Genomic DNA, 25,830 nt, shown 5'->3' with positions numbered 1-25,830 from the left:
AGATGGAGGGAGAGATGGAGGGAGAGATGGAGGGAGAGGAAGTGGAGACGTGTTCCGACACCAACGGACTATGAGGGCGGCTAAACCAGGCAGAAACCGGCTAATCAACGGCCGAAATCTAAGGAACGAAATGCTCGTCCGTGGATTGATTGGCTAGTGTCGAAAGAAGAATCCTTTAACGCCAATCAGTTCCCCACTCTCATACCTAGCGCAACGACTGATACGTAGATGACAGGTCAATCCCTGTCAGACAGCCTCACCCTCGTGCGATATAAACAAGTAGGTAGTACGTACTACTTCGGATGATCCGGCGTGCTATGTTAAGCAACACGCTCCAATCACAGGCCATGTCACAGCATTGGTCGCCAGAATTCCTCCTAAAGTTGCCCGAAATATCTTTCAGATCTATATCTCTGAATAATTGGCTAGTGTAGGCGCCATTCTGCCCTGGCCAGATAGCGTCTTACGCCGGAGTAATAACCAAAATCTCGTGCTGTCCCCCGAGCCCCTGGCGGCAGCCTCTGCCTTTCTTATTTGTTAGTCAAAATACCATACGCGGGGGAAAAGTATATAAAGCCGTTCCCTTTCAACCAGAAGCCATACTTGCAAGCTCCAATATCTGGCTTCCGGTGATATCTACTACTCTGTATCACGCCTTATCATTATCCTTTGTTCATTTCGTCTGTTGCTTGTGCCTACAATATTCCTTAACCATGTCACGCCGAGCTTGGAACAGTGTAATGGATTCTATAACGGGCCGAGGCTCCAAGATCTGGGAGAAACTGGCTAAACCGACGGTTGGAAGGGGAAAGACCCAATGGCCTAAGTCCACGAGTGAGTTAGAAAAGCAAGGTGTCCGTTTTGATTATGACGGCACTGTTGAAGAGAACGGCCAGGTCTATCATAAGTATCAGGTGCAGCCGAATGCTGGGAAGATTCCCAGCTCTTGGAAAGAATGGAGGGACAAACATGGTGGAACTCATGCTGTCATTGGAACCGTCAAAATCAAACAAGGGGCGAGCAAGAACGACGTTGATGAAGCCCTCAAATCCCTTGAGGAGAAGTTGTGATTTGTGAGTTCTGAAACTCCCCTCAAAGAGCCGTACATATTCAGTTCTAATATTCCCTTGATATATGCCAGGAAATACGCCACTTGCGTCCTCGTCAGTACGTTTTGACTGAATTATCGAAAGACTAGCCGGGAGTTTGTTGTGAGGATAATATATGGCCGTACGTGTTGTCTTGTGTGTAAATCGCTTGACGGTTGGGGTGAAGGAAATGTCCATGGGGGGAAAATACAATATATATATTCATTCGTTGATTTTGCTCTTGTACGTAAAGAAATTGTTATTGTGTTGGCGGTTGGTCTTTTTCTGCCTTCTGTCTCCCCTCTCGAGCATAGACCTTCTAATTATCGCCTGTGCTGCTTAGGCCAAGCCCAGCTGTGCACGCAGGATTACTGGTCTTCAGATATAGGAAATGAATTTAAAGCACTCTATTTTGCACGAATAGTATTAACACCATGATTATGAGCGTCAAGACGAAGTGGTAAAGTCTAGAAGAGTGGCAATCATTTTATTGCGCTAGGTATAGGGTCATGTATTGTACAAAAGCATGTTGACAGGATCAAGCTTCAGGCGCCCTCGTCAAAGTCGTCAAATGGGAAATGGTCACGGACTCCAGTTATGTCGTCAGCAGTCTCGGCGGCTTCAAGCATTCTAGATTTCATTTCCTCTGCCAACTCCTTCGCAGTTGCGTATTCGCTATTGGGCACCCAACCCAGTACGTCGACGCCCAAAGCATGTCGCATTTGATCCATCGCATCATCAGCTTCTCTTTGTCGAGAGTCCAGCTCAAGAGTATCTTGCACAAATTTGTCTGAATATTGGATAGGAGGCAAAGGTAGTGTTCCTTTGGTATGCGGTACATGATCGGCCGCAATTAAGTCCTGCCAGCTTTGCATGGCGCGGATCATATCAGCCCGCAGAGTAACCGAGTCCCCTTCCCATGGAGTACCCGCGCTCTTAAAAAGCCGTTGGTGTAATATAACGGTGTTGTCAAATATCGCATCATAATGCTCTTCATTCAGCCGTCTGGTAAAAGCGGCATAAAGAAAATGAACTAGCCTCTTTTGCAGAGTCTCACGTACTGATGTCTGTTCGGAAGGAGTTAAGGAGTTAAAGTTCGGTGGAAGACCTAACTGGGGCTCTCTAAGCTCTTCCGAATCAGGGTCCCCGTAATTCTGGAAGTCTTTCGGTATCCCAGCTGCAAGACCAAGAGGGAGAATGGAGGAATGTTGCCAATCGATGAACCCAACAATCTCATTTGACTCCGACACGAGAATATTATTTGGCTGGAAATCAGGGTGCCGTATAACTGGTCGCTGGAGTGCTGTTCGAGCGCTAAACCCAAGGAAAGGCACCAACTTCAGATAATCAGAGAGATTTCTGATGTGGGTCTCAGGCGAGACTTTGCAAAAACCATAGATTTCCCTGTAAAGACGTTCGTAGGGAAGGCGAGGTTTCGCATAGATTTTCGTCCAAGATAATTCTCGCTCACCAGCAGCTCGAAATATATTAGTAGGCGACAGCCCTTTTGAAAGTCAATAGAAGTTGGAAGGCATCGGTGGGAGCCTCAGAAATAGCCTACTTACACGGTCCTCGGTCGATATTCAACGTGTTTCTTCCATCATGCCACCAACTATAATGTGATATTGGCCCAATACAGAACTTAACGTCCTTCTGTCCTGGTAGAGGAACATTCTTCTCTGACGTAAGATCCTCACGATAGTAAATACTCCCATATGCAGGAAACTTCAACGACATGAGTTGCGCCTCCCAATGGACAATTTTCTTCATCATATCGTGTTGTTCTTTTGGCGTCATTGAGTACCAAACATCGCCGAGAGTGATGCCGCCCAGCTTTTCCATAATAATGTACTCAGAACCAACAGGATTCGCTTTTGTCGAGCACCATGCATACACTTTGGGTGTACGAATCCCATGTAACCGTAGATAATCCAGAGTTGCTACCTCGCTGGCCACAGTGTAATGCTCAGGAGTTGTGGAGGGGTATGGTAATCTCGCGATAACACTCTGTCCGTCCTTGAAATGTATCTGGAATACGCGGTTGAACCCCCCCTCAGATAGCTTAGAAATGGTAACGACGTCGGACGGCGCATGGCCGGATGAACTGGCAACAACTTTCTTCAGGGCAGATACATCGAACGTCAGGTGGCGTTCCGATAAGCGTAACTGTTCATTGTAACTGGTGCACATCAGCTTCGCTAAATGAATGCAAATAAAGCAAAAACGTACATCCATCTTCCAGATGTATACCGGAACAGCTCGTCGTCACGAGAGTTAGTCGGCAGGTGAATGAATTCTGTCATAAGTCTTGTCGGATGGGCCCCGACCCCGTGGAGGTTTGAAAGCCGACCTCGCAAAGAACCCAGAAAATTTCGTGTTCGCATACTATAAAAAAATCGAAAAGAACCGGACGATTAAGATATCAGTGGTTGGTCGCCGAGTAATAATAATGAGGAGCACAGCGAGGGAGTCTGAACCACCGGAACGGGAAATATTATCTCCGGATTACTTGTCACGTCGAAACGTTTCGTTACAATGATTTACGTACCCCCCATCTCTCCCCCCATCCATCCCTCCATCCACCCCTCCATCCCTCCCTCCATCTCTCCCTCCATCTCTCCCTCCATCTCTCCCTCCATCTCTCCCTCCATCTCTCCCTCCATCTCTCCCTCCATCCCTCCCTCCATCCATCCCTCCATCTCTCCCTCCATCTCTCCCTCCATCTCTCCCTCCATCTCTCCCTCCATCTCTCCCTCCATCATTTCCCAGGGGCTGTAGTTGCTGTGCAAGATTTTGTCGAAAGTGAGAGCGTCAAGACTAATCTATTAATCTTTTTCTTAATCCAGTATCCTACTCCTGTTATACTCCCATTGTCCAATACCAATTCTGATAATGTGAATACCAAAAGTCGCATGTCAACTACTTCAGCAAAATCTATAAAGATGCAGCCTTGTCCCAAGTGCTCATCCCTATACGGCACGGGCCAGATCCATAGACAATCATTCCTTCGTTTCATTCCATTCGCTGGGGTTGGCCAGCGGCATCATGTTCTGCATTAGCTTTCTTGCGTCGTGTTTGGTGTCTTCAAAAGGCAAAGCTACAACACCTTCCCAGCCTACGAATACGAACGAAGCAGGATATTACGCTGTTCAGCCAATGAATCAAGTACCCCATCAAAACAACCAAATGCTCTTGGATGTCGTCGAAGCCGAGACTAGATTCGGGATATCTTTTTTCAGAGACTATCGTGGCTTGCTTATCCGAGACCGAATGACTTTTTTTTTGTTCTCAGCTTGTTTCCGACAGGACCCCAACAAGGTCCATCTTATTTCTTGCCCGATATACATACATGCCCCCGATCTTGGTGATTCTGATAGACAATTACTTGAACTCAATCTCGAGGCTGCTCGGGCCTGGATACCAAGCTCGCATTGGCGTTATCTCAATGTTAATCCTAGCAACGCTCTTCGTGTCTTCAAATAAAAGGGGGGAAGGAAATAAGGCCTGGGCTTCCGTTGGTTCGATGTAATTAATCTCGAGGATTTGAGACGTGTGGTTTGAATCAATGACTCTTATGCAACCCCTTGTTGGCAAGGCCCTCGTTTCAATGGGCGGATAGATGATGACCATTCAGCTCTGGCCCAGAGTGCGCTAAGAGCCAGACAGCACCAGCATTGATTGGACCTAACAACATTTGCGTAGCCATTGCGTCGTGAAGCAACCTCGTAGAGCTCCTACCACGCTTATATCAGTGCGCGTTTCCTCGGGTCCGTTCCACACCAAAGAGCACGCAGAAGCCTGTCTCCTAGAACGCTTTCCCTCTCACCATGGCGACCAACACTCTGGAGTTTGCTTCCGCGTGCGAACCTGAAGTCCCCATTGACTGTATCGAAATATGCAAAACCTCAACAATGGAAACTGTTCGCACCGAGGCACACGAAGGCTTTGCCAGCAACGTGAGATTCGTAATGTGCGAAAATCACTGGACTATTGTCTTCAAGTACGGCGGTGAGAAAGTTGCTGCGACAAAGCACAGAGGATATGACTTGAAATGGCGCAAGGGTAATTGCCCAGTACCCCTTCTAAGGTTCGACATCCGACGTTATTGCCCATCTATGAGCGACATCGCATGGAAAATATGCGCCACGGAATACCCAGATACAAAGGCACACGACTGTGTTCAATTTGTGTGAGTCCGATGGAGTCAGCTGGAGTACTAGTGCTGATTCTCGTAGGTCCAACTTCATCATTACGCACGTGAGAGAGGGGCATATTGAAGGGCCAGTATATGAGATGATACAGTATATGCTAGGTGTTACCAACGTTTAGTTACCCTTTCTGAACATGCCCGGCGGAATAATGTTATCCCTATCGCCTCGCCTATCAGATAGAAGACGTTTTATCGAACCCTGTCATACCACAGATCGCGACAATTTCAATATACATTGGAGAGTGAGGGTCAGCTTGTCTGCTTGATTGTGCAGCTGGACATGCAGCTAGCGTTAACATATCCTTTCCCCGTCCAATGTATGGCGTATGGTATTTCAATGGACAGTTGCAGAGGTCAGCGTATATTTGCACCTTGGAAAGTCGTCCATATTTTTGAACGTAATAAAATACACACGCGTCGAGTCGAGAATAGGTACATACCAGAGTCGCATTGAACGGGATTATTTCCGGAAGTTTAGTGTCGAATAACTCGATGTAGCATGGTACTACAGGGGAGAAATAGTGGCTCGTGTGAATTCGGATACTTCGCCGTAGATCGTGTTAAATGTGTACTTGGACATATCTCAATCGTGCAGTGCATGAAATAAACATACTACTCGTTAGGCTTGTCATGATATCTAGATGTCCAATAGGTAGGGTGGTTTTGTTCAATGTATGCTGGTCACGGGACCGCGTATCATTAATTATCCGGGACCGAGGTCCGGTGGAGATGATTTGGGCAGAGGTTTGGTGCCCGTGGTCTACTACCCCTCCTGTACCCCTGCTCCAAGTGTGCATTATGAGTTTTCTGACTGACTACGCGCTTGGTAAAGTGATAATATTTTCGTTGGTGTGATGCTTCTATCCCTTGCGTTAAATACCATATACGGAAAGTCTGCTAATTGAAGTTCTCTTTAAGTTATGACCTGAACTCGTCTAAAATCGTTCCCTGCCGCAATGCCTGCAGACCCTTCCACCTCCCCCGCTGTTTTACGTATAGAAAAATTGGCTACACATCAGAAAAATCAAGCATGGCTTGAGGTTGCAAGTGAATTTACGTCCCTGGAAGTGCCGAAGGGCACGCCGGCCTCTCCTTATAATCCCCCTTTTACAGAAGGGACTGCCTGTTCACGTCTTATCCATGAGATTCTCGTTGATTATAGAAAGGTAAGAGCGCCTCTCTTCAACTTCCCCATGGTCTGACGTGGAATTTGTAGCAAGCAAAGAAGTTTCCCGATCGTCCACAGCAAATATCCCAATGCAGACCGGGGGGTCTGGTCTTTTTCCCGGGCACAACACCCATCGGTACAAACTTTATGATAATTGATCCGCTGCTGGTGCAAGGGAGCACAAGTATTGGGGATATAGTCGTCGACATGAATCACTATTATATTGTCTTGAGGGAGTGCGACGTGGTCGTCCGGCCGGGAGGCAAGCTGGTAACCTTGGCTATGTCGGATATCAGATGATATATGATGCTATAGTCCGGTGGACTCAACGGCGCTAGGCCTCGTGACGATTTAGTTGACGATATGTGTTCACAGACAAGACTGTATATTACCGTTGCATTGGCGTTTCAGTATTTTGCAATACATTACTTGAGGTCTGAGCGAAGTTGGTTTCTTCCACGAGTTGCCCACTGTTTTGGAAGTCAAATGTTGCCAAATCAAATGCTTGCATTAACTGCGATGCGCTGGGAAATGACGTCACATCAAAAGACTGCATAAGTTGTGCTGCGTTGACTGCGTCCGGGTTAAAGACTGAATGGGCCTCAGCACCTCTACTCATAGGAGCGGTAGAGGACCGAAATTCCGCCTCCATGGTAGTCTGATCAACAGAATCTAGGATCGAGTCGATCGTCAGGTTGTGGTTCGGTAAGCTAACAGTGTAGTCTGCCGCACGGCCAGAACGCTCATAACATCCTAGAATCAGTCAATGGCGGTTTTAAAGCAGGGTATCTATTTCGAACCATCAATTGTATTGGAGGCTTGCGGGTTAGGGCAACCGTTATCGAATTCTCGCAGCTTTTTGTGCCGTCTTCTAACAGGGCCCGGCCCTCGGTTCTTGGTTACCCTGCTGGTCTTCACGGATGAACTGGGCATCATCCAAATTAGTGCGAATGTCGTAAGCTGTGATCGAAAGCAGTTGACTGCATCATTTATTATGTTATTACCAGCCGTTTGCGAATCAGTGTCCACGTTAAAACCAATCGATCTCAAGTAGGATCTGACGGCCTCAGCATCGTCACTTTTCGTGAGGTATTTCTCGTACCTTAGATTGTTAGCGCTGAGTGAAGAGCAATAAGGTGCAAGGCAGCATATACACGGTAGAGGGGACGGCAAACATATAAAAGATAAACCCATAGCCCATCCTCGAGGTGTAGTGTGTATATCTCTTTCCCTTGGTATACTCTTCTCTCAGATTCTTCATAATAGCCACCCCATCTTCTTCAGTAGGATCACCTTTGCTATCGTTCAAGATTATCGCTGTGCAATGCTCCTCAACTTGCTTGCTGAAGCGCTTTTGACCAGACTGTTCTATCAATATATGGATAATTTTGTAGACTGCAATAGAGTGAAAGGCCGATCGTATGCTATTCGAAATTCCGATTCGCTTTTTTCCATAATAGAGATCACTCAGTATGCAATCATGTGTTCGCTTGTTATCGGTACGTATACCGTAGCGCCAGAAAAGGGAACCATCGTTCTTGTAGAGATTAACTGCTTCTAAGGCCAAATCTGGGAGGACAATCTGCTCTGGGGCCAGACTCTGTATTCGTGCAAAGGCAGCCTCTTTAGATCGTACTGCGTGATGCGTAACTCGTGGTTTCCGCCCAAATGCTGATTGAAGGGGCTCCTTTATCTCCTGAGGGAGTACATCCTTATTTAATGCAAAGATCTCTGCCATCTTTAAAGGGTCAATACCAAACAAGAACGAGAGCGGCAACTACATACCTGTTTCAAGAACCCAGATATCTCAATCTGTCCAGCATGGAGGGCTGCAGTACCATGGCGAACCATGTTATTGAGGTCATCCATCTCGAGAGAAGCCGTACAGCTCCGAGGCTGGTTTCCAGAGCTTACGTTCTCGAGAAAATATCAGCAGTGAGGATAGACTGGTAAGCTGAGTGACTATGGAACTGGGGTCGGGCCGTATTATCTGAACCCCGTCCACTAAACCTTGTTTGTGAAAAGACCCTCCGTACGGAGGGTTGTTTTACTAAAGAGGCTTAGCGAGGAATGTCATTAGGCTCAGCACATACTCACTCTTTCATTAGACCCCTATAGCACTCTTCGTTTTCTTTATATGTGGAACGTAGTCATCCCTTGCTGTCTTTTCAAATCACAAAAAGTAGGTGTTCTGTGAAGGCGCTCTTTACAGTTCTATTTCACGGGAGATGTTCTAGATCAGAGTTCAAACGAGTCATTCCTGAGGGTTATGCGGTGTATCTTGAGACCTAGGCTCTTTCTTTGCCAAAAGCTTCGGTTTATGAATTAATATATATCTGTGTCCGACGTAAAAGAGATGCAGAGATCATGGATGCACCCCGATGGCAGGCAGTATTAACTTGCGAATCTATTTATGAAAAATACGTGTGTTTATGGACCATTTCCCAACCATGCAAGGATACCTGTACATCGATTCACGGGAGTGAGAGGCATGTGTTCGTAGAGTATAAGTACGGTGGTGTCACCCGGGTCTCGGGGAGAGGTTTGTGTGTTATACTTTAGGTTTCCGACATGGAGAAGGGTGCGACGAGGCGAATTTCGTTCTGGACGGCTTATGCCGCTATCGGTATGTCGAATGCGATTGGGTTGCGTTGTGGGATATACTAAACTGGCGAGGTTAGTTCTTTCTAGATTCTATGCGGAAATGTCTTTCGCGTCGTCCTTGATATTATCAACGTTTGAGCTATTCCGATTGGCTGAGCAGCGTGGCGATGTATTCTCGGCAATCTTATTTGGATCGGCAGTGTGGCTGTCCATTGTTCGGATATGTCTCTTAATGAAAGACGTGTACGATCTCTTTTCGTACGGAGTGTCTCTTCCTATTCGAGAAGTGGAAAAAGTTGTGTTTCTGGTATACAGCCCGGTGTTTCTGGTGGCATTCGTTACGGGTGGTCGAGTGTTTCAAGAGTGTGCGACTTGTTTTGTGATCCTGCAGGGAATGCTCGTCTTCTGGCGCATTTGCACGCGGTGAGTTTCCTCGTTTTTAGATTTCTTTTTTTTTTTTGGTGAATTCTTCTGTGTATGGTATAGTATAGCTAATGGTCAATGGATTTTTAGGCAAATCCAGAAAGCAGAAGATGATATGGAGAGAGGGATGTTCTCATCCCACTACTCGAAGAACGACTGAAACTATGCGCCAAGTGGTGTACCACCTCACCGAAGTCGCATATCTTCCGAGAGAAAATCCAAGGAATATCTCGTCTATAACCACTAAGATCGAAAAGATGATTAAAACTTCCCTTTTGATGTGGATTCCAGAGCAGGAATGGGACTTTTCGGGGAATTTAGTGTTACGAATCGCCAATTAGCTACATGTGATCACCAATAACATGGAGAGTGACATGAGCAATGTATATCTTTGATCATCAGCCACAACCACAGAAAATCCTTGTAGTTCTCTTCGAGCACAAATGCTTGAAGAACAATTATGCATTATGTGCGATCTCTGATCATACGCAAGTCGAGCCTCCTATCAAGTGACTTTTGATTATGGTTCTAATACAATAGTTCTGGAAAACGGTGTCACTACTTATACATTCTTTTACTTCCCAAACCCTGGTACCAAGGCTAACCTGTAATGGGATGACTTACGGAAGAACTATATTCCTTTGTTTACTGTTCCTGCCATCCATGCTAATTAACAGTCTTGCGTATCATGCTGTAATCATCGTCCATAGCTCCGGAGGGTTACATAATGGCACATCGGTCTGGGACACTCCTGCCTAACCGCCAGCCTTGGTAAACTGGGTTGTTATGGGGCCCCAGCGCAAGAACGTCGTCAGCCGTATGCTTGTCCCAGGTTCGTTGGATAAATGTCAACAAGCTAAGGATAGATGCCTTGCTATCCTTGAGGAGCTAAAATAACTCTAGTCCCAAGAGTAACCAATGTACTCCAGCCAATGTATAGGAGAGGATTGTGATCGCTGCAGACGCCATCACGCCGCCAGCATGGACATCCTCCGGTGGTAAGTATATTTTATTGTAGATGATCCTGGACATGCCAAACCAAGCAAACTATTCCGCGGCCATTATAAGGAGACATGCTTCCCTTGACTTTCTGTTTACCTTGATTATTAGTCCGTTTTGAGTTGCGAGAAGCAGCTCCCCTTTTCAGCACTCGTTCTGATCTCCGCTGAACATTATGGTTGTTGGTTCTTCTGCCTCTGTATATGGGGCCATGGAAATACCTTCGCCTGTCTTTCAAGATGACTTTGCAGGCCAAGAGTCTGCTTCCGTAAGTCATTGAATACTGCTTGGCATGCCACTACAAGCTGATTCGAATGGATAGCCCATGAATACTCCAGTCAAACTCCCATTTTTCCACTACGCGTTGATCTACATAGATATCGACGGGAAGCTTAGAGTCTCTGAGTCGCCCTCAATCTGCGCACACGATACTCTCTTCACCACGTATATACGCAAAAAGTTCTTGGCAATGCTGAAGCCTAGGAATGGATACGCCAAATCTGCCCTTCCAGGTACATGCACTTTGACAGGTTTCGCCATACTGGCCACTAGCTAACTTACATCACAGGACCTTCCAGGGTCAGGTCCACTCACGGCTGTGAATACTCCGAAGATCCCTGCGGTCAAGTAAGAAAGCGCGAAGTGTCCGTTCAAGACCCTACGGTTAATATCCACGCTTCTGGCCGTTCCTCTAACTCTGTCGAGGAGAACTCCCAGTCCAGCAAAGTCAGCCTGGAGATCGGAGACAAGAGAAGGGTCCTCGCATATTATACATCTGCTTTCGAGCATCTCCTACAGGCCAATTGCTGCTGTATCGCCAAAGCCTTTATCAGGTTCATTGAACCCAGAAAGCAAAAGGATTATCCATACAATGGACATAGAGCCCGTCGTGGAGCAGCTAAGGGGAAGGGAGACCCTGAAAAGACCAAGCCACAGTGGTGGCCCACCGGAGTCATCCATAAGGAGCCAGATCACCTTGGCAAAGACGGTTAGTGAGATGGCTGTTCCACCATCGACCATAGTTGGCGCAATAACTGATATTCGCAGCACGTATTCGTCTACTGGTTCACATTGTTCGCGAGCTTAAGATATCTTCTAATACCCTTCGAGAAATCGCCCACGAGTCTAGAAGGTACCTAAAGCCCGAATATAAGATTGAGATTCTTGACGAGATATTCAATGTGCGACAGATGGAGGAGCAGTATGAACTTGGTCGAATTGGTAAATATCCCTGGTTTCTAAATATTGGCCCTCGGCTCATATTTGGCAGACGGTACCACACCGATATATGTTGCGTACTGGAACGACGGCCACAAGGGAGAGAGAGACTACATCTTTATCACTTGGCCCGAGAAATCTATTAAAACTAAAAGAACAAAAGAATGCGAAGCGGATGCCCTGACCTACTTACTACCCGCTCAGCAGACCCATTTTTTTTCCACACCGGTTGATCTGACAATACAAGCACCCCCAATCCACGCAGAGGACAATAGTTATCAGTTATCATTATCCGAGTCGCTTAGCTCTGGGGACCAGCCCATGTTCGAGAACATGTACCACTTTGCCTACGACGTGTCGAATACCTCAGCATCTTCGACCACGGCATATCGAAATACCCAAACTGCGCCTTTCTGGACGGCGGCACCAACTGAAACATCGACTATAGCAGAGGCGGTAGGAGGAAGTAGGAGGAGAGAATAGAAGACTAACCTGCAGACTTGGGACGACAGATAGTATTACTCATTTATGGATCTTGCGGTATTAAGTGTACTATAGTAGGCCGTGGTGTTCAAAGAGTCAACTTCATTATTGGCGAATCTAGTATAAAAATACTACATTGGCTGAGTGTTCGGTGGTAGATACATCTTGGCATTTAGGGTTTGAAAATAAATCGCCAGAATACAGAAGCCATACTGTATTATTCTTGATGCGAGGGTCAGCCTTTGTACGCGCACGAACTGTATGTCGATATCAACAGCGGTAAAAGTTTATTTGAAGTTCCCCCTGCTGCGGAATCGCTTCCGATACGTGAACATGGCTGGCTTCGCCGACAGCTCTGAGTCTCCTTTAAACCTATTCATGAGCGACGTCGCATGGGAAATATGCGCGATGGAATACTCAAATGCAAAGTCACTTGACTGCCCAACGTGGGTGAGTTCGACCAGGTGAGCAGGAGTACTAGTGATTGTTCTCGTTATCACACCCAATCGTCAAAAAATCCAAGTACAAACGAAAACAGACAGGCGTTTACTGATTGGCAGTCTATCGATCTACGTTTGCTTTTGGCAGAGCACTGTTCCGACCCTGTCACACTCAATCTGGGTCACCTGCGGGTAGACACTAAGATGAATTTGAAAGAAATCGGCCAAAAAGAGACTAGAGGGATAATTGTAGCCAGTGAGTATATCATTATACCTTGTGTCTGAAGTATAGAGGAATACCAGCGTAACTCGCATTTCATGCATGTACGACGACATTCGAGGTCCTAGATGTCCAGTTACCTGTTGTTCTACACAAACCAATGCTCTACTGCTCTCTTATGCATTTGATTACCCTGTGCTACGGTAAGATTTTCCCGACAACTCACGTTCTTGTGTATATAATCGTCCAAATCCTCTGTCCCTTTTCATTCCTCGATGCCACAGTCACCAAGAAAAAGTCCGTGAACATATCGCCGTATATCCCGAAGTATGGAGATAGCGCAGCGTAAGTCACATTATCCCATTGATTCCGGACAGATCTAATGTTCTGCAGCATTTCGCCGTGTCGAAACTAACGACAAATATCGGCTTTATGTTCCGATAAGACGCCCACTCATCATGACTGCGTCGGATCACACCCCCAAATGGCCGCTCACCGGTGGGGAAATGTACCACGCCATGTTTGTGTGCGATGAATCTATCACCCACGAAAACAGTTACGCGAAGCAGCTATACGAAGAGGCACGAGCCAATCTAAGCGACGAAGCTTACGCCGAAAGCGATGAAGGGAAGTTAGAACGAGCTGTTTTATGCGTGGGAAAGACTGGAAGAGTTCTATGTGAAGACAGTCTGGTGCTAGTCCAGCTGAAAAGCCTTAAACTAGGAGAGTCATATGTCACAGTGCGTGTCAACCGTTGCGACTACAGCTATAGTTTCAAAACGGAAATGACTGTGGAGGCAATCATTGAGACATTTGAGAGTTTGGAAAATTAAGCTAGCTTTGAGTGTCTATCTTGTGATCTAGCTTTCCTCTTACCATAAGCCCCGATCTATGAAATTAATACATCGTCCTGGTTCCGGAAAACCAGCGACATGATACTTCCATCGTTTCAAGTAGTAGTGATGCAGAGAGCACGGATGTATCGAGGCGGCAGGCACAGTTTACTCCCGAATCCATTTTCTAAGAATACATGTGTAGATGAACTTCCAAAGTATGCAAAACTGTTTGAAGGTAGTACAGTTCACGATCCTGTTTCAAGACAAATCGAGCATGATCTCTACAAAATTCCGGTCCCAACATACCAATCCCTGGCTTCAGACACTGCTACTCAAGGACCCTGTCCATCTGTCTAGATACTATAAATTGGAACTGAGAGTCCCTAAAGCCAGATGGAGGCCCATAGCAAATGGATAACTCCAAGTCGTTGAGTTGCTCTTGGACCACGTGAAGGTTGATGTAAATGCACGAGACCAGCAGGGGTCAGCAGCCTTGCATACGGATGATGGAAGTTCTACATCCGCTCCCCACGAAAACGTGGATGAGAACCGGTGCTTGTGTGACCTTATGAAAATCGAAAGAAATGCCTTAACTCGACAGCACAAATTCGAGCCTTTCAAGGAGTTTGCAATACTACAGGTAGTAAATGCTCTCTATATAATCCGCCAGCATTATACATCTTATTGTAGACACTCCCAAATCATGGCATATAGCTTTGCAACATCTTCTCTGGTTGGACTGCCAGTAGGCGGAAAATGGAGCCTGGAGATCCTTTGTAGGCAAAAGCGGGGCTCTTTAACTTCGGACTTAAAAGTCACGGCAAGCTAACCCCAGGTAGACAATCGATGTTACAGGTTGGTACCCACAGACTAGGATGGTCGCAGGCTCTGGGCTTGTAAGATATAAGAGATCAACGTGACACAGGCGTTTTTGAAATCAGCTTAGCCCAGGGTGCCGTCCTACTGAGCAGACCTATATTTACCGCCCTTCACGGCGTCAACAGCTCAAGAAGCTATCGTCTTCCGTTCCCCAACTGCTTCCGTTCCTCAACTACCTGGGATGAATATCTCAAAGAACAGACCCGCCCATAACTTCGACAAACAGGAGCGTGAATCTGCAACACGGCTACACTACAAACGCGCCTGTGCCAGTTGCAGGGCAAAGAAAATCAAGGTATTTACGATACTCCCTCCTACTTTGAGTATTACTCAACCTTCCAAGTGTTCCGGACGCCCCTGCTCGAATTGTGACCTCTATGGGATAGCCTGCTCGCTTGTGGATTCATCCGTCCTTGAGACTCCTGATCTACCCGCTGACCAGACTCAACCACTCCGGACTGGCCGATGCGCACGCGCTTGCGATAATTGCTACAAAGGAAAGACAAAGGTACGCGTTGTCCTTTAGAGACAGAGCATTATCAAACGTTTCCAGTGTTCAGGTTTCCCGTGCTTGAGGTGCATCGGCAAAGAGATGATCTGCGAATTCCGACGACCGGTATGCACAGTCTCGCAGGCATGTCTGGAGAGTCTGCTAACGAGGATATATTCTGTGGCAAGATGCGGAAAAAGGGACGACGCTGGAAGAGTGGGCTGCCCTATATTTCTTCCAGCGCATACCCTCCAAGTGGAAATACAGGGATAACAGGAATTTCGTCCGATTCTCCGTATCCAGATCGAGTCGTCACTAGTATGGATGACAGCATCTTTCTTCCGCCGAGCTTCTCCCCACAGAGTCATCATTATGGACTTGAAAGCATTCCTCGGCAACCTATGTGAGCCCAGATACTCCTTCCCCGTCTAATTAAGCATTTACTGACTTCGAATTAGCTGCCGAAGTGGGCATGGGGGTGCACTCCCACCATCGACATGCCCTCTGGACAATCTATTGGTGCCTCATCTATCGATAGGGATTTTCAGTGGTTCTAACGTGGGCTATTGGGCCGCATATGAGAGCTATCCCCACGTATCTGGAGAACACTCGACAAGTTTTTACTTTAATTAAACCTATTTGCCTGTATCTCACTGCCACGTTGCATTTAGCGAGCACCAGTAGTCTACCGTTCATTCTGACAGCCGTAGAGGACACAGAGCAGCCCCATCGGGATTTCCTAGTATTGCATCATTGGATTTAGCTGGTAGCCCATGTCGATCCTCCTGCGTGTGTCGACCTCTCTATCATGCTGAACTAGAGCACACCACGGACAGCACGTGGAGAACACGCAGTCTCCTGTTTTTGTTCCAGATATGTTGAATCGTTCCCTTATAGCATTGCGCTGAATTGCCAATGCGATGCAGCCACAGAAACAGAACCGACAACACTAACGCAGGTCTCAACAAGAGAAATACACGGGCCCGAAGGACACTCACGTCGGCATTGAAATAGCTATAGTTTTCCAGGTGCTCGTCCCTGAGCCTTGACATACCTCTTCCAAACAGCAAACACGGCAGGAATGCGCCCAAAAGGCAGAGACTTTTTGAAGAATGGCAGTCACTCACTGCATGACTCCACTGCTCTCGTGGAGTGTCAAGGTGCGACATCTCAAGATAACGCGGTGATCGAGACGCTCAGCCTGCCGCCGCATTAAATGCCTTTTCAAGCCTCGCGAAAAGCCAGTTATTATACACCAAGAAGAGGGATCCCGAGACCAGGGCGCATGTCCCTGTCACGGACGCCGTCACCGTAGCAGTTACCGACCAGGCCCCTCCTCGCGCAGTGTATATATTGATGATAGTGTTCACAAAGCCGGTAATCGAATTGATAAAAATCGGTCTGGAGGAGGTGTTAGAATGGCAGAGCCGTCAGACCAGCAGGGGCAAGTACAGGAACACCTTCCGGGCCAGCCAGACAAAGTTATCACGCCTTCGGTAGCTCAGTTGCCCGGAGCCGCACAAACCAACCGCACAGCATAGCGCCGCAACCGCAAGGAGTGGCACGTTCTGCACGGCGCTGTATGCCATAATGCCAATCTCCGACTTGTCCGCCGCCTGTTGGACCGACCGTGACGTGCGGATCGACGTAAAGGTGCCGGGTAGAACAAGGTACCCTGCCAACAAAACCCATCCGTAGAAGGTGGCCAACATATTATCGAGCATGGGGATCTTCTCCATATCAATAAGCATTTGAATGTAAGCCGTCCGCGAGCTCTGTTGGTCCCGGTAGTCGTATATGGATAACTGCCAGCTGGCCGGGAACAAGGATACGAGCCTTGCTTTGGCAGCTAGATACATTTTACGGGACGACCCCATAGCTCATAGTGTGATCTAAAGAGTGTGATCTGAAGAATCGCAAAGTCCAGGACAAATCGAGGTTATTTATAGCCCGCCCGCATTCATGTATCACTCCCGTTACAATGGCCATGGTCTCGGTTCAACCAACCTTTTCGGTACTGTCAAATGAGCCCCGCGATCTACGAGGCGCTTCGCCAGAGTCTAGCGCACAACACCCAGGCTCCTACACCCAAGTATCAATCTACAGAGCACCAAATCCTGGTGTGGGGAGTACCCACCGTGGATAAAGGGCGTGGGGGAAACGTAGATTCAATTGTTTCGATTCGCCCGTGGCGAAACAATGTCACCGTCACATGGATCTCGATCAGGCCTCTTCCCTTCCGATTGAGATACCTGACGAATCTGGTCATGAGCCTTGGCATGATGGAGGAATATATGGGCGGTCACATATGATAACTGCCGGGGGACGACGGTCTTATACCTGATGAGGAATGAAATACTCGCGGCGGCTCCTCAATGACTGCATTCTTTCAATCCCCGCCTCGAACAATTGCACTTTTTCATGGGGAACGTTGTCTTTGTGTAACCACAATTCCAACTCATATCGCCAGCGGGCGCGGAGTTTCCGCCGTGTGATAACGACGGCCCCCAGGCACGACAGCTTGCGCCACTCCTCCTCGCTTGCCCAGACACGGATCTGGTAGTAGGTCTCTTGGTGGTCCACTCGTATGTCGGCAATGAACCATTTCCGCCCGCGCGGAACCTCTAAGCCCCAGGAAGTCCTCGGAGCTATGGCACCCGGTCGGCTTGGGGGTCCCGGGAGGCTGGCACAGGGGGTCATGTCAATGTGTGCAGCACGTACTCTAGATGGAAATTTGCAAGTCCTTAGTGCACGCGATCAGTCGCCTTTATATTCCACATCTGTCCATGAATTGACAGCAGTCGGGCGTGCCCTGCATGGACACGTTGACGCTACATGTTCGCTACTTGTCCCCGGCAAGGAGGACGTACTACACATATATTTTATCCCGGTACATGTCTCAGGCGACGCGTTATTCACAACCCCGTACGCTCGCCGCAGATTCCACCATCGATGGTGATGATGTTCTCGACACGGTGGATGTCGTCGGGATTTCGGACGGGGATAGCGATGCCGTCGGGTCGGTACGAGACCCCTCTGTTGGCCTTGAACCAGCCGAGGAAGATGTTGTGGTGCAGACCGAGTGGGTCTTGACGACAGATCTCGCGATACCGGGTGCTGGGTTGACCATAAATAGAGAAGCTCCGTCGCAAACGCAAGCGGATAACACCGCCGAGCAGGCAAAGTGTGCCACAGATGCCTGTGTCACCACGGACACATGAGAGGTGTCGGGCACCCGGTTGACCTTTTTCCTGGAGACGCACATATCCTGGGGTGGATCGTACGGGGTCTGGTAGAGATCAAACGGGAGATTGGCTGGAGCCACAAACAAGATAATGGCCCCAAGGGGCACGCTAGTGAGGGAGCTCGGAGTGAACTGCAGCTGTCCGTCCGCCCTGTGCGAGACATCCACCAGGTACTGTGGGGTGTCTTTAAATGAAGGCGAAACCTGTGACCTAAACTGGTCAGCGGCCAATCGTGAATGCACCCTTCTTCATCGCCTTACCCAAGGGCCATGCCGCACAGCACCAGGGACGTATAAAACAAGCACATGAGGTAGGCCATCCTGGCTCCTTGGCCGAGGGAATGGAAGACGGGAAGGTCATATTCTTATATATCGGGGCGCAGGAATTAACAGCGCGCAGCTTCCCCCATCGCCGGCCACATATTTACCTCCGTGGCGCCTCCTGCCATCGCGCATTACCCTCGGATGCAAGACACAGCCTTGGCAGGTGGATCAGCTGAGAGGTCCCTCTTGCAGGTAAAGCCATCGACCTTCCGATCCACAGAAACGAGATATAAGGAGCAGCCTTCGTACCGGTATACCATCCCACTCTGGTTCCCATTCCCCATAATGGCAGCCGCTGCGACCAATATGCTCTCAGGCCCTTGCTGGGATGGGGGTATCACGATTGTAAATAACCTAGACATCGATATCTACCTCCGATCCGACTATACCTCCAACGGCCGCCTTCAGATCCTACGGGCCAACGGAACGTGCTACCACGAGACGTGGCGGCCCACCGCCAACAGGACCGGGGTGTCTATCAAGGTTGCCGCTCACCCCGACTTGCTCAATGTGCTACAGTTCGAATACAGTGCGATCCCCCCAATGGTCTGGTGGGATGTGTCATGCATTGACCTGCACGGAGACCCGGCAATCGTCGACGCCGGGTTCGCCGTGACCCCTACTACATCCGGCAGTTGCCTTCCCGTCGTCTGCAGGGCCGGTGAGCACAGGTGTCCGGACGTCTACTACAAGCCTGACGACGACTTCGCCGTCCGGACATGCTCAGTTGACATCTGGTTGACCATGGAGATCGGAATTTAGTGGGAACGTACCGTACTTAGTTATTCATCTACTGTAACTATGGCAAATATATTCAAGATCACGGGGGTGATGGCAACGTAGGTCGGGGTGCCCTCAACGCCTCGACGAAGAACTCAGACCACAAAGGCTTCTGTTTAATCTCCTCATCACTGAAATGCTCCAGTGGATAGTAACCACCTGGGTCCTTCATGTGGAGGAGGATCATCGAAAGCTGGGCGTCGACCGAGAGGAGGAGATTGGGCCGCAGATCCCAGATAATCTGGCCGATGATCCGGCGCTCCCGTTCCCGCAGGTCCCGGAAGTGAGTTGTGGTGAACCGATGTGGCCCGATTTGGATTTTCTGGGGAATGAAGCAGAGGATATTGGGGTTGGCCCTCCCGGTGTCGTTCACCACATTGTCCCAGCACCGGCCCTTCTTCAGATGCTTCCGAATAACGCCTTGGATGTCCGACAGTTGCGTAGAGTCCGACGGCGGTTTTCCCTGAGAGATTACCAGGGTCAGATTGTCCTTGTATTCGCGGGACATCCGATACAGCTTCCAACAGCCCAGAAGGACCCCGATGCCCGAGAGCTGCTCCCGTTCGGCATGTTGTCGGAGTGCGTCGAATGAGCCCCATGCCGTCTCCGTGAAGGAGTTTATCGGGGACCGAAGTTGTGTCCGCACCTGGTGGAGACACCGCTTGATGACGATGAACGTCTCCGGGCTCGCGATCGACAGGGCCAGATGTAGTAGCTCGCTGGCCCGACCGAGTCCGGTGGTACCGGGGCCCCGAGGGTTTTGGCTACCGGCAATCTCGGTGACCTTCTCCCACAGGCTGTTAGCCTCCAAACCGTTATTGATTGCGAGCGTGGTCCAGTACGGCTCCAGGTCCACGGGGAGACCCGAGGCCGGGGACCCCGGCGAACCCCCGCCAAGGAGATGCTGACTGCCGTAGGACGCTTGCACATCGGACAGGATCTCCCAGGCAAGTGTCTGCCGATAACCTTCGGGCACGGGACCGGCCTGCGGTTCCCGCCGTGTGACCCGCTGGTTCGACACCCAGAGCAGCCAGGTCCCATCCGGCACGGGCCGGCCCGTGGCCGGCCACACTTGATGCTTCCATATGGGGACCCTCCGCCCTTCGTGGGACATCACGCTGCCGATCTGTTCGGCAGCGCGTTGGCACAGCCTGCAGCTCTGCTGACCCAGATCGCTCGGGCAACCGTAGTGGGTCACAAGGCCTGTATCGGTCTGCACCTCGATTAGGGACTTCTCCGGCTCCCCGTCTGCCATGAGAAGGACCCGACGGCGGAGCAGGGGCAGTTGTCCCAGTCTGCCTAACCAGAGTTCCGGCAATCCATGCAATGCAGTCCATTTCCCGGCAAAGTAGTCCAGGACCTCTGCACTCAGGGCTCCTTCCTCACAGGTGAGCTGTTCCACCAGCGCCCTGATGCGGCTCCCGTCGAAGCATCCCCAGGGGTACTTGAAGCTGTCCTCGGGGGAGATACCCTCCACGGACACAAGGTCGGGAACCTCATCCAACAGCCCGGCGGAAGGGTCGTCGGCGCGGCGGTGGGCCACCTGGACAGCGTCACTGTCCACGCCCCAGTCCCCGCTGGCACCAGGAGTCGGTAGAGCAGACGCCACTGTGCTGTTGGCGTCAAGGGCGAAAGGACCCGTAAAATGATCTAGGTTTGCCTGCAGGCAGTCGGCCTGGGTGTCGTTGCTCCCTCGGGGCCAGCCATCGCGGGCATCCGGACAGAGTATGGAGGGCGGTGAGGGCAATGAGATGTCCGGGTCTATCGGTTGCGGGAGGAAGGAATCCACCAGGTCCAACATCTCCGCATCAAAATAGTTCGGCGTATGTGGTCCAGCCCCGTCGATGGGGCCTTGGGGGAATATTATTGACAGATCGATATCGGGAAGCGTGAACGAGCTCGGGAGGGTGTCGAGGTTTACAAAGATATCCCCAGACGTTCCGTCAGGGAAGGTGGGACCATTGTCGGAGTCGGGAAGACGCTCGTTCACGGGAGAAGCCATTGGTCGCGTCATGTCCATGTGATAGGGTGTGGGGAGTTCATCCGTGCTTGACTCACCGTCTTCGCTCACGAACAGGGAATCTGCCGGGGACGAGTGGGTGTCTGTACTCAACCTACTCATCTTCACAAGATCTTCTAGGCATTTGGAGAGCCTGGCGGCTCTGGGGGTCCGTCTGGCGGAGGCGACCAACACCGGCGAAAGAGCCCTGACCACGGCAATCTAAAGCAGATTAGATCGGGTGGCGACCAGACAGGAGACAGAGAAACCAAGGGACAGACAAATGCATCAACCAGGAAGTCGTCCTCCGGTCCCTGGAGCCCGTCGCGCCTTTGATCCAAGATTTTGATCAAGTCATCCTTCCACTGTCAGTCGGGGATGAGCGGTCGGATCGTGGACTACTTACGAGGCTCCTTTTCACCTGATGTCTGACCTGGGGGTCCACCATTCTGTTTTGGACGGCGGGCGGGAAATACCAGATGCGACAACAGATATATCGTCATGCTCCCATTATCCAGCCGGCGCCGGGTGCAGACCGGATACAAATACCCGGGGCTCCCGCGGCCCGACAAAAGAGGTTCGAAGGACTTGCGATGTGACCGCTGAAGTCTACTCGTAACGGATCATGTTGCACTCAACGACCAGGGTAACCTCTCACCCGCTGGAGGGTATATACCATGAATCTGGCCGCTCGTCCATCGTCGATGGCAGCTCCGCAGGCACGGCGAAGCTTCTCGAGAACAGCCCGGTAGGAGGCCCTCGTAGGATAGTGCACGATGAGCAGCACGAGAACGCTTGCACCCGTCAGGACTATTTTCTGAAATGGCATGCGGACGCGACCGCCGAGCTCGCCAAACTGCGTTGTCGAGTCCATGAATTCGAGGGCCCCCAGTCGGCGGATATGGGCCGGGAAGCAAGAGAGGTCCAACCAGCCATTGGGGAGATCGAACCCCCTGGACAGGGACAAAGAAAGACCTAGGTGATGTGCTACATAGTGTGACACAGAGTGAAGTCTATCAGATAGTGCGAACGCGTTTCCTATAGCTACAGGAGCGAGCAAGAACACTTTTGCGGTAGGTGCGTAGATCACATGATTTACACTCGCTGCGGGCTGGCGCCTGGCTCCATTCGTGCCCTGTCAAATCCATCCCCTGCTGTTCAAGAAACCAACGCAACGAGCGAGGGAAGCCCCCAAGAAGCTCGGTCCGTTCCTCGTCCAGCTTCAGTGACAGCGAGATCGGGGTATCAGGACCCCGGAGCGCGAACCGGACAGGTACGCAGTACCTCCCGCACTCCGGGCAGACCGCGTCCTCCCGCGCCGACGCCCCCAGACTCTGCCCCACCAGCGTGTATGTCGACGCCCTGGGGTGGAGCCGGCCCAACGCGTCGACAAACGCGCGCCCCCGCGCTCGACAGCGGATGGTCCCCAGGCAGAGATGATACCCATCCTCCCATGTGGGAACCGCCGCCAGTTCCAGGAAGAGACTCGCCAGTAGGAGCGATGTCAACGCGGATCGCACCAACCCAGCCGCCACTCCGTCCACCAGATCCGTCATCCACTGTACCTGCCCGACCGCGTTCAGCAGGGGTACCTGGTCGGGGAACGTCACGTCCAGCCGATGGTAGGTCCGCCTCTTTGTCTCGTCCAGCTGCGCCAGCAGTTTCTTCCACCCTTCGTCCGCGTCCATGGCCTCCGCGATGAAATCGTACAGGCGAAACGCGAAGCCGCGCGTCCAAGTCCGCCGACGCTGGCCGTGGGGCTGACGCGGTCGCCCCGTGCCTAGGGAGATCAGGGTCGCCGGTTCAGGTGCGGACGGCCACATCGATCGGGTCTCCACGACGCAGATCCCCGCGGGGTTGTTGTGCTTGAGGCCCCCATCCTCACAGCTCCCAATCCCCGGGAGATGGATGGGCGGGAAGAGTCTGTGGGCTGGTCAGCATGCACCGATCAGCACTGGGGAGGGTTGACGGACATGGGGACTGCCGTCGTCGCGCGTGCGCTGTCTCCGGCATCAGTAGGTGGTCGACCGCGGGCCGGGGAGAACGTACCACTCCCACACCAGCAGGTCTTCTCTCTCGCCCTCCGCCTGGTGGACATGATAGTAGGCCCCGTCCTTTCCCACCGCCAGCGTCCGACGGTAGTTGCACAGGAGCACTGCGCGTGTCGTCGTGGTCGTCACCGCCACCTTTGTGCCCGACACCGGCTGGGCGCCAAACATGCGCTCAGTGGCGCCGAATCCATCCTGGAGGAGCTCGTCCCACGCGGCTGCGTCATACCATCCGTTCGTCCACCAGCAGCGGAAGGCCCGAACGACCTTTCCCCAAGGCCATCGAGACGAAGGCTGTTTCACGAAGAATCGGGACATCAGCCCCGCAAACAGGCGGGTACACTCGTCGATCGATCGGCGCTGGTGGAAGATTCCCAGCGCCAGGAGACCGCCTGCGGGGTCAGATCATACGTCCTCGTGGCCATGGTAGGAAAAGGATTACCCGAGCTGGAGCCAAAGACGACATCCACCAGTTCTTGCACCGGGAACCCATCCCCAAGGGCCCGTTGCATGTGCTCGAGGAACCGGAGCGGAATGAACACGCGCACCCCCCCGCCGTCGATCGTCAGCGCTCGCACCGCCGCGGTCGGAGGCAGCACGGTGACCGGCTGATCGCATGTCATCCGGCAGAGGATGCATCTCCCGACCCGATACCGATACTCTGCACCCGGTTCCGGGATCCCGTATATCGCGGTGCAGGCATCACACAACGCATGACCGCATGGGAGCGGGTGCTGGGGCGGGGCTGCCAGGCATCCCAGACATGTCCGCTGGGTCTTCACCCCGCCCAGACGGGCCTCCCATTGGGCCAGGGTCTCCTCGTGGATCCGCTGCGATGGGCCCTGACCCAAGAGCAGTCGATCGTAGAGACCGGCTAGGTGATACTCGATCAGCTGACAGTCCGCCGGCGCGGCACCCGCGGCCGCCAACGCATCCTCGCACGCCCGGCGGTAGAGGCCGTCGAAGACCGCTGCCGGGCTGAAGCCTACAGTGGATCCCTGGTCAGCAACCGCTCGCTGGCGGGTGGGGAAGGGGGTTTACGGTGAGCCCTCGGAGGGTATGCGTCGACCAGCAGCGTGGAGGCGATGTAGGCCGCCTGGTGCTCCCACTCCGCGCCCTTGGTAAGCTCGAGGAAGGCCTGCAGGTGTGCTCGATGACCTTGCAGCCTGGCGGCCGGTGGTCGACCGCACCGCACAAAGTCAAACGGCTGCGCGGGGGCCGCGCAAACATGTTCCAGAGCACAGCGGAAGAACGCATTCAGGTGAGTCGCCGAGAAGAGACACCCGTCCTCTTTCCGGTCTCGGCGGCTGAGGTCGATCGCCTTCAGGAGCGCCTCCTTCAACTCACGGTGCCGCGCCATTCCGGACAGGCCGCCGGCACGCAGGTGCAGCAAATGGGGCGTGGAGAAGACCTCGGCGATGTCCGGCATCTCCGTTAACCGAAACAAAAAGTCGCTCTCCTCGATCAGGTCCCGGGTGACGCTCACGTTGTCCGTCTCGGCGACCACCAGGATCCGTGACCGGTGTTCCAACCCAGAGGCGTCCCGACCCAGGCTCGCCCACGTCGCCAGCGCCGTGTGTACCGCGTCCAGCCCGCCCACGTCGTCAGCGAAGATACAGACGACGTCGACAAACGGGAAGAGTAGCCGCGCGAGGAGAATGTCCCACAGGTGGCACTCCGACGACCAGCGGAAGGGCAACTCATCGCCATCGAAGTTGCCCACCTCCACCGTCAGCGGCGTCAGGTGCGGGTCGCAGTCGGCGAAGAGGATCGGATGGTCGCTGAACACAGTCCGGCTGTCCAGGCGTAGCCCCAGGCCGGGATTGCCCCGCCCCATGTGGTTGTCCGGGAACAAGTAGCGCAGAGCGACGTTCTTCCGCCTCTGGCCGAGGAAGAGGGTGAGACTGGGGAACTGCGTCCGCGGCGAGACCAGTTGCTCCTTGATCCGCGTCAGGCACTCACCATGCTGCACAAATATCCCGGCTGCGTGACGCACCAGCCGGAGCCATTCGGAGCCTGCTGCCTCGGACATCCTGAAGTGTGGAACTGTGCGAGCTTACCGACTGGGCGCTGGGCCTTCTTATATCGCACGCACTACATAAAAGACATACCATGCGGCTCGAAATTCCCGTCTGCGCAGGCTCACACGACTTCATCCCCTCTGGGTCTCCAACCCATGGGCTACTGTTTCCACGATGATCAGGCGTAGAGGTGGTTTCAATGCGTTCCTATACAGACAGCGAGAAGCCGCATCTCGTTCACTTCTCGTGAAATGCCACGGTCTTAAATACACCAAATAGTCTGTTTAGAGTCACCTTCATCCACGCGTAGAGCACTGCCGGTCCTTGCCCTGTCACCTTTCTAAAACCCCCTGCCC

General features: G+C 51.5%; 15 protein-coding genes across 15 annotated transcripts in view; 7 read left to right on the top strand and 8 right to left on the bottom strand.

Moving 5' to 3' along the window:
* BDV59DRAFT_187062 (uncharacterized protein) overlaps positions 1-38 on the bottom strand; it is a 1,691-nt gene extending 1,653 nt beyond the window's left edge. Inside the window, exon 1 of the mRNA XM_073691126.1 lies at positions 3-38. The gene's annotated coding sequence lies outside the window, so the exon portion shown is untranslated. The remainder of the gene's footprint in view (positions 1-2) is intronic.
* Positions 39-319: 281 nt separating this feature from the next.
* On the top strand, positions 320-1,494 carry BDV59DRAFT_187057 (uncharacterized protein). Its single transcript, XM_073691125.1, has 2 exons — positions 320-1,073; positions 1,142-1,494. The coding sequence occupies exon 1, from the start codon at positions 714-716 to the stop codon at positions 1,068-1,070; it is 357 nt and encodes a 118-aa protein (XP_073543940.1). The 5' UTR covers positions 320-713; the 3' UTR covers positions 1,071-1,073; positions 1,142-1,494.
* A 36-nt stretch (positions 1,495-1,530) lies between these two features.
* On the bottom strand, positions 1,531-3,516 carry BDV59DRAFT_187054 (aminoglycoside phosphotransferase family protein). Its single transcript, XM_073691124.1, has 3 exons — positions 3,318-3,516; positions 2,654-3,267; positions 1,531-2,592 (listed from the first exon to the last, which is right to left on the bottom strand). Exons 1-3 carry the CDS (start codon positions 3,470-3,472, stop codon positions 1,634-1,636), a joined length of 1,728 nt encoding a protein of 575 aa, XP_073543939.1. The 5' UTR covers positions 3,473-3,516; the 3' UTR covers positions 1,531-1,633.
* Positions 3,517-3,778: 262 nt separating this feature from the next.
* On the top strand, positions 3,779-4,820 carry BDV59DRAFT_187053 (uncharacterized protein). Its single transcript, XM_073691123.1, has one exon. It carries the CDS (start codon positions 4,134-4,136, stop codon positions 4,569-4,571), a length of 438 nt encoding a protein of 145 aa, XP_073543938.1. The 5' UTR covers positions 3,779-4,133; the 3' UTR covers positions 4,572-4,820.
* A 188-nt stretch (positions 4,821-5,008) lies between these two features.
* Positions 5,009-5,288, top strand: BDV59DRAFT_187052 (uncharacterized protein). The gene has a single exon (XM_073691122.1). It carries the CDS (start codon positions 5,057-5,059, stop codon positions 5,279-5,281), a length of 225 nt encoding a protein of 74 aa, XP_073543937.1. The 5' UTR covers positions 5,009-5,056; the 3' UTR covers positions 5,282-5,288.
* A 789-nt stretch (positions 5,289-6,077) lies between these two features.
* On the top strand, positions 6,078-6,810 carry BDV59DRAFT_120940 (uncharacterized protein). Its single transcript, XM_073686795.1, has 3 exons — positions 6,078-6,149; positions 6,217-6,464; positions 6,515-6,810. Exons 2-3 carry the CDS (start codon positions 6,255-6,257, stop codon positions 6,764-6,766), a joined length of 462 nt encoding a protein of 153 aa, XP_073543936.1. The 5' UTR covers positions 6,078-6,149; positions 6,217-6,254; the 3' UTR covers positions 6,767-6,810.
* On the bottom strand, positions 6,678-8,380 carry BDV59DRAFT_120943 (uncharacterized protein). Its single transcript, XM_073686796.1, has 4 exons — positions 8,252-8,380; positions 7,621-8,204; positions 7,267-7,568; positions 6,678-7,219 (listed from the first exon to the last, which is right to left on the bottom strand). Exons 1-4 carry the CDS (start codon positions 8,333-8,335, stop codon positions 6,855-6,857), a joined length of 1,335 nt encoding a protein of 444 aa, XP_073543935.1. The 5' UTR covers positions 8,336-8,380; the 3' UTR covers positions 6,678-6,854.
* A 2,434-nt stretch (positions 8,381-10,814) lies between these two features.
* Positions 10,815-12,135, top strand: BDV59DRAFT_187042 (DUF2841 domain-containing protein; the record flags this gene model as incomplete). Its single annotated transcript, XM_073691121.1, has 5 exons — positions 10,815-11,004; positions 11,061-11,480; positions 11,540-11,624; positions 11,683-11,713; positions 11,763-12,135. 5 exons carry the CDS (start codon positions 10,818-10,820, stop codon positions 11,892-11,894), a joined length of 855 nt encoding a protein of 284 aa, XP_073543934.1. The 3' UTR covers positions 11,895-12,135.
* Positions 12,136-14,569: 2,434 nt separating this feature from the next.
* On the top strand, positions 14,570-15,968 carry BDV59DRAFT_120884 (uncharacterized protein). Its single transcript, XM_073686793.1, has 5 exons — positions 14,570-14,863; positions 14,912-15,076; positions 15,122-15,184; positions 15,247-15,461; positions 15,517-15,968. The coding sequence occupies exons 1-5, from the start codon at positions 14,750-14,752 to the stop codon at positions 15,689-15,691; spliced, it is 732 nt and encodes a 243-aa protein (XP_073543933.1). The 5' UTR covers positions 14,570-14,749; the 3' UTR covers positions 15,692-15,968.
* Positions 15,693-16,764, bottom strand: BDV59DRAFT_187037 (PLAC8 family protein). Its single transcript, XM_073691120.1, has 3 exons — positions 16,511-16,764; positions 16,057-16,459; positions 15,693-16,007 (listed from the first exon to the last, which is right to left on the bottom strand). Exons 2-3 carry the CDS (start codon positions 16,225-16,227, stop codon positions 15,798-15,800), a joined length of 381 nt encoding a protein of 126 aa, XP_073543932.1. The 5' UTR covers positions 16,228-16,459; positions 16,511-16,764; the 3' UTR covers positions 15,693-15,797.
* On the bottom strand, positions 15,979-17,053 carry BDV59DRAFT_120911 (uncharacterized protein). The gene is made up of 3 exons (XM_073686794.1): positions 16,511-17,053; positions 16,057-16,459; positions 15,979-16,007 (listed from the first exon to the last, which is right to left on the bottom strand). The coding sequence occupies exons 1-2, from the start codon at positions 16,933-16,935 to the stop codon at positions 16,255-16,257; spliced, it is 630 nt and encodes a 209-aa protein (XP_073543931.1). The 5' UTR covers positions 16,936-17,053; the 3' UTR covers positions 15,979-16,007; positions 16,057-16,254.
* BDV59DRAFT_120674 (uncharacterized protein) lies at positions 17,054-17,863 on the bottom strand. Its single transcript, XM_073686791.1, has 3 exons — positions 17,399-17,863; positions 17,196-17,310; positions 17,054-17,140 (listed from the first exon to the last, which is right to left on the bottom strand). Exons 1-2 carry the CDS (start codon positions 17,756-17,758, stop codon positions 17,227-17,229), a joined length of 444 nt encoding a protein of 147 aa, XP_073543930.1. The 5' UTR covers positions 17,759-17,863; the 3' UTR covers positions 17,054-17,140; positions 17,196-17,226.
* On the bottom strand, positions 17,864-19,046 carry BDV59DRAFT_120673 (uncharacterized protein). Its single transcript, XM_073686790.1, has 3 exons — positions 18,876-19,046; positions 18,564-18,781; positions 17,864-18,513 (listed from the first exon to the last, which is right to left on the bottom strand). The coding sequence occupies exons 2-3, from the start codon at positions 18,620-18,622 to the stop codon at positions 17,970-17,972; spliced, it is 603 nt and encodes a 200-aa protein (XP_073543929.1). The 5' UTR covers positions 18,623-18,781; positions 18,876-19,046; the 3' UTR covers positions 17,864-17,969.
* On the top strand, positions 18,933-19,388 carry BDV59DRAFT_195852 (uncharacterized protein; the record flags this gene model as incomplete). The annotated part of the gene is made up of 1 exon (XM_073692641.1): positions 18,933-19,388. One exon carries the CDS (start codon positions 18,933-18,935, stop codon positions 19,386-19,388), a length of 456 nt encoding a protein of 151 aa, XP_073543928.1.
* A 58-nt stretch (positions 19,389-19,446) lies between these two features.
* Positions 19,447-25,485, bottom strand: BDV59DRAFT_205438 (patatin-like phospholipase family protein; the record flags this gene model as incomplete). The annotated part of the gene is made up of 8 exons (XM_073694646.1): positions 19,447-21,627; positions 21,687-21,770; positions 22,064-22,380; positions 22,454-23,328; positions 23,379-23,405; positions 23,455-23,845; positions 23,896-24,438; positions 24,495-25,485. 8 exons carry the CDS (start codon positions 25,483-25,485, stop codon positions 19,447-19,449), a joined length of 5,409 nt encoding a protein of 1,802 aa, XP_073543927.1.
* Positions 25,486-25,830: the final 345 nt, after the last annotated feature.

This window comes from Aspergillus ambiguus (genome assembly GCF_047715705.1).
Source record: "Aspergillus ambiguus strain CBS 117.58 unplaced genomic scaffold BDV59scaffold_45, whole genome shotgun sequence".
Taxonomy (NCBI): domain Eukaryota; kingdom Fungi; phylum Ascomycota; class Eurotiomycetes; order Eurotiales; family Aspergillaceae; genus Aspergillus; species Aspergillus ambiguus.
Note: the sequence above shows the minus strand (reverse complement) of the source record. Positions and strands in the feature narration are given on the sequence as shown.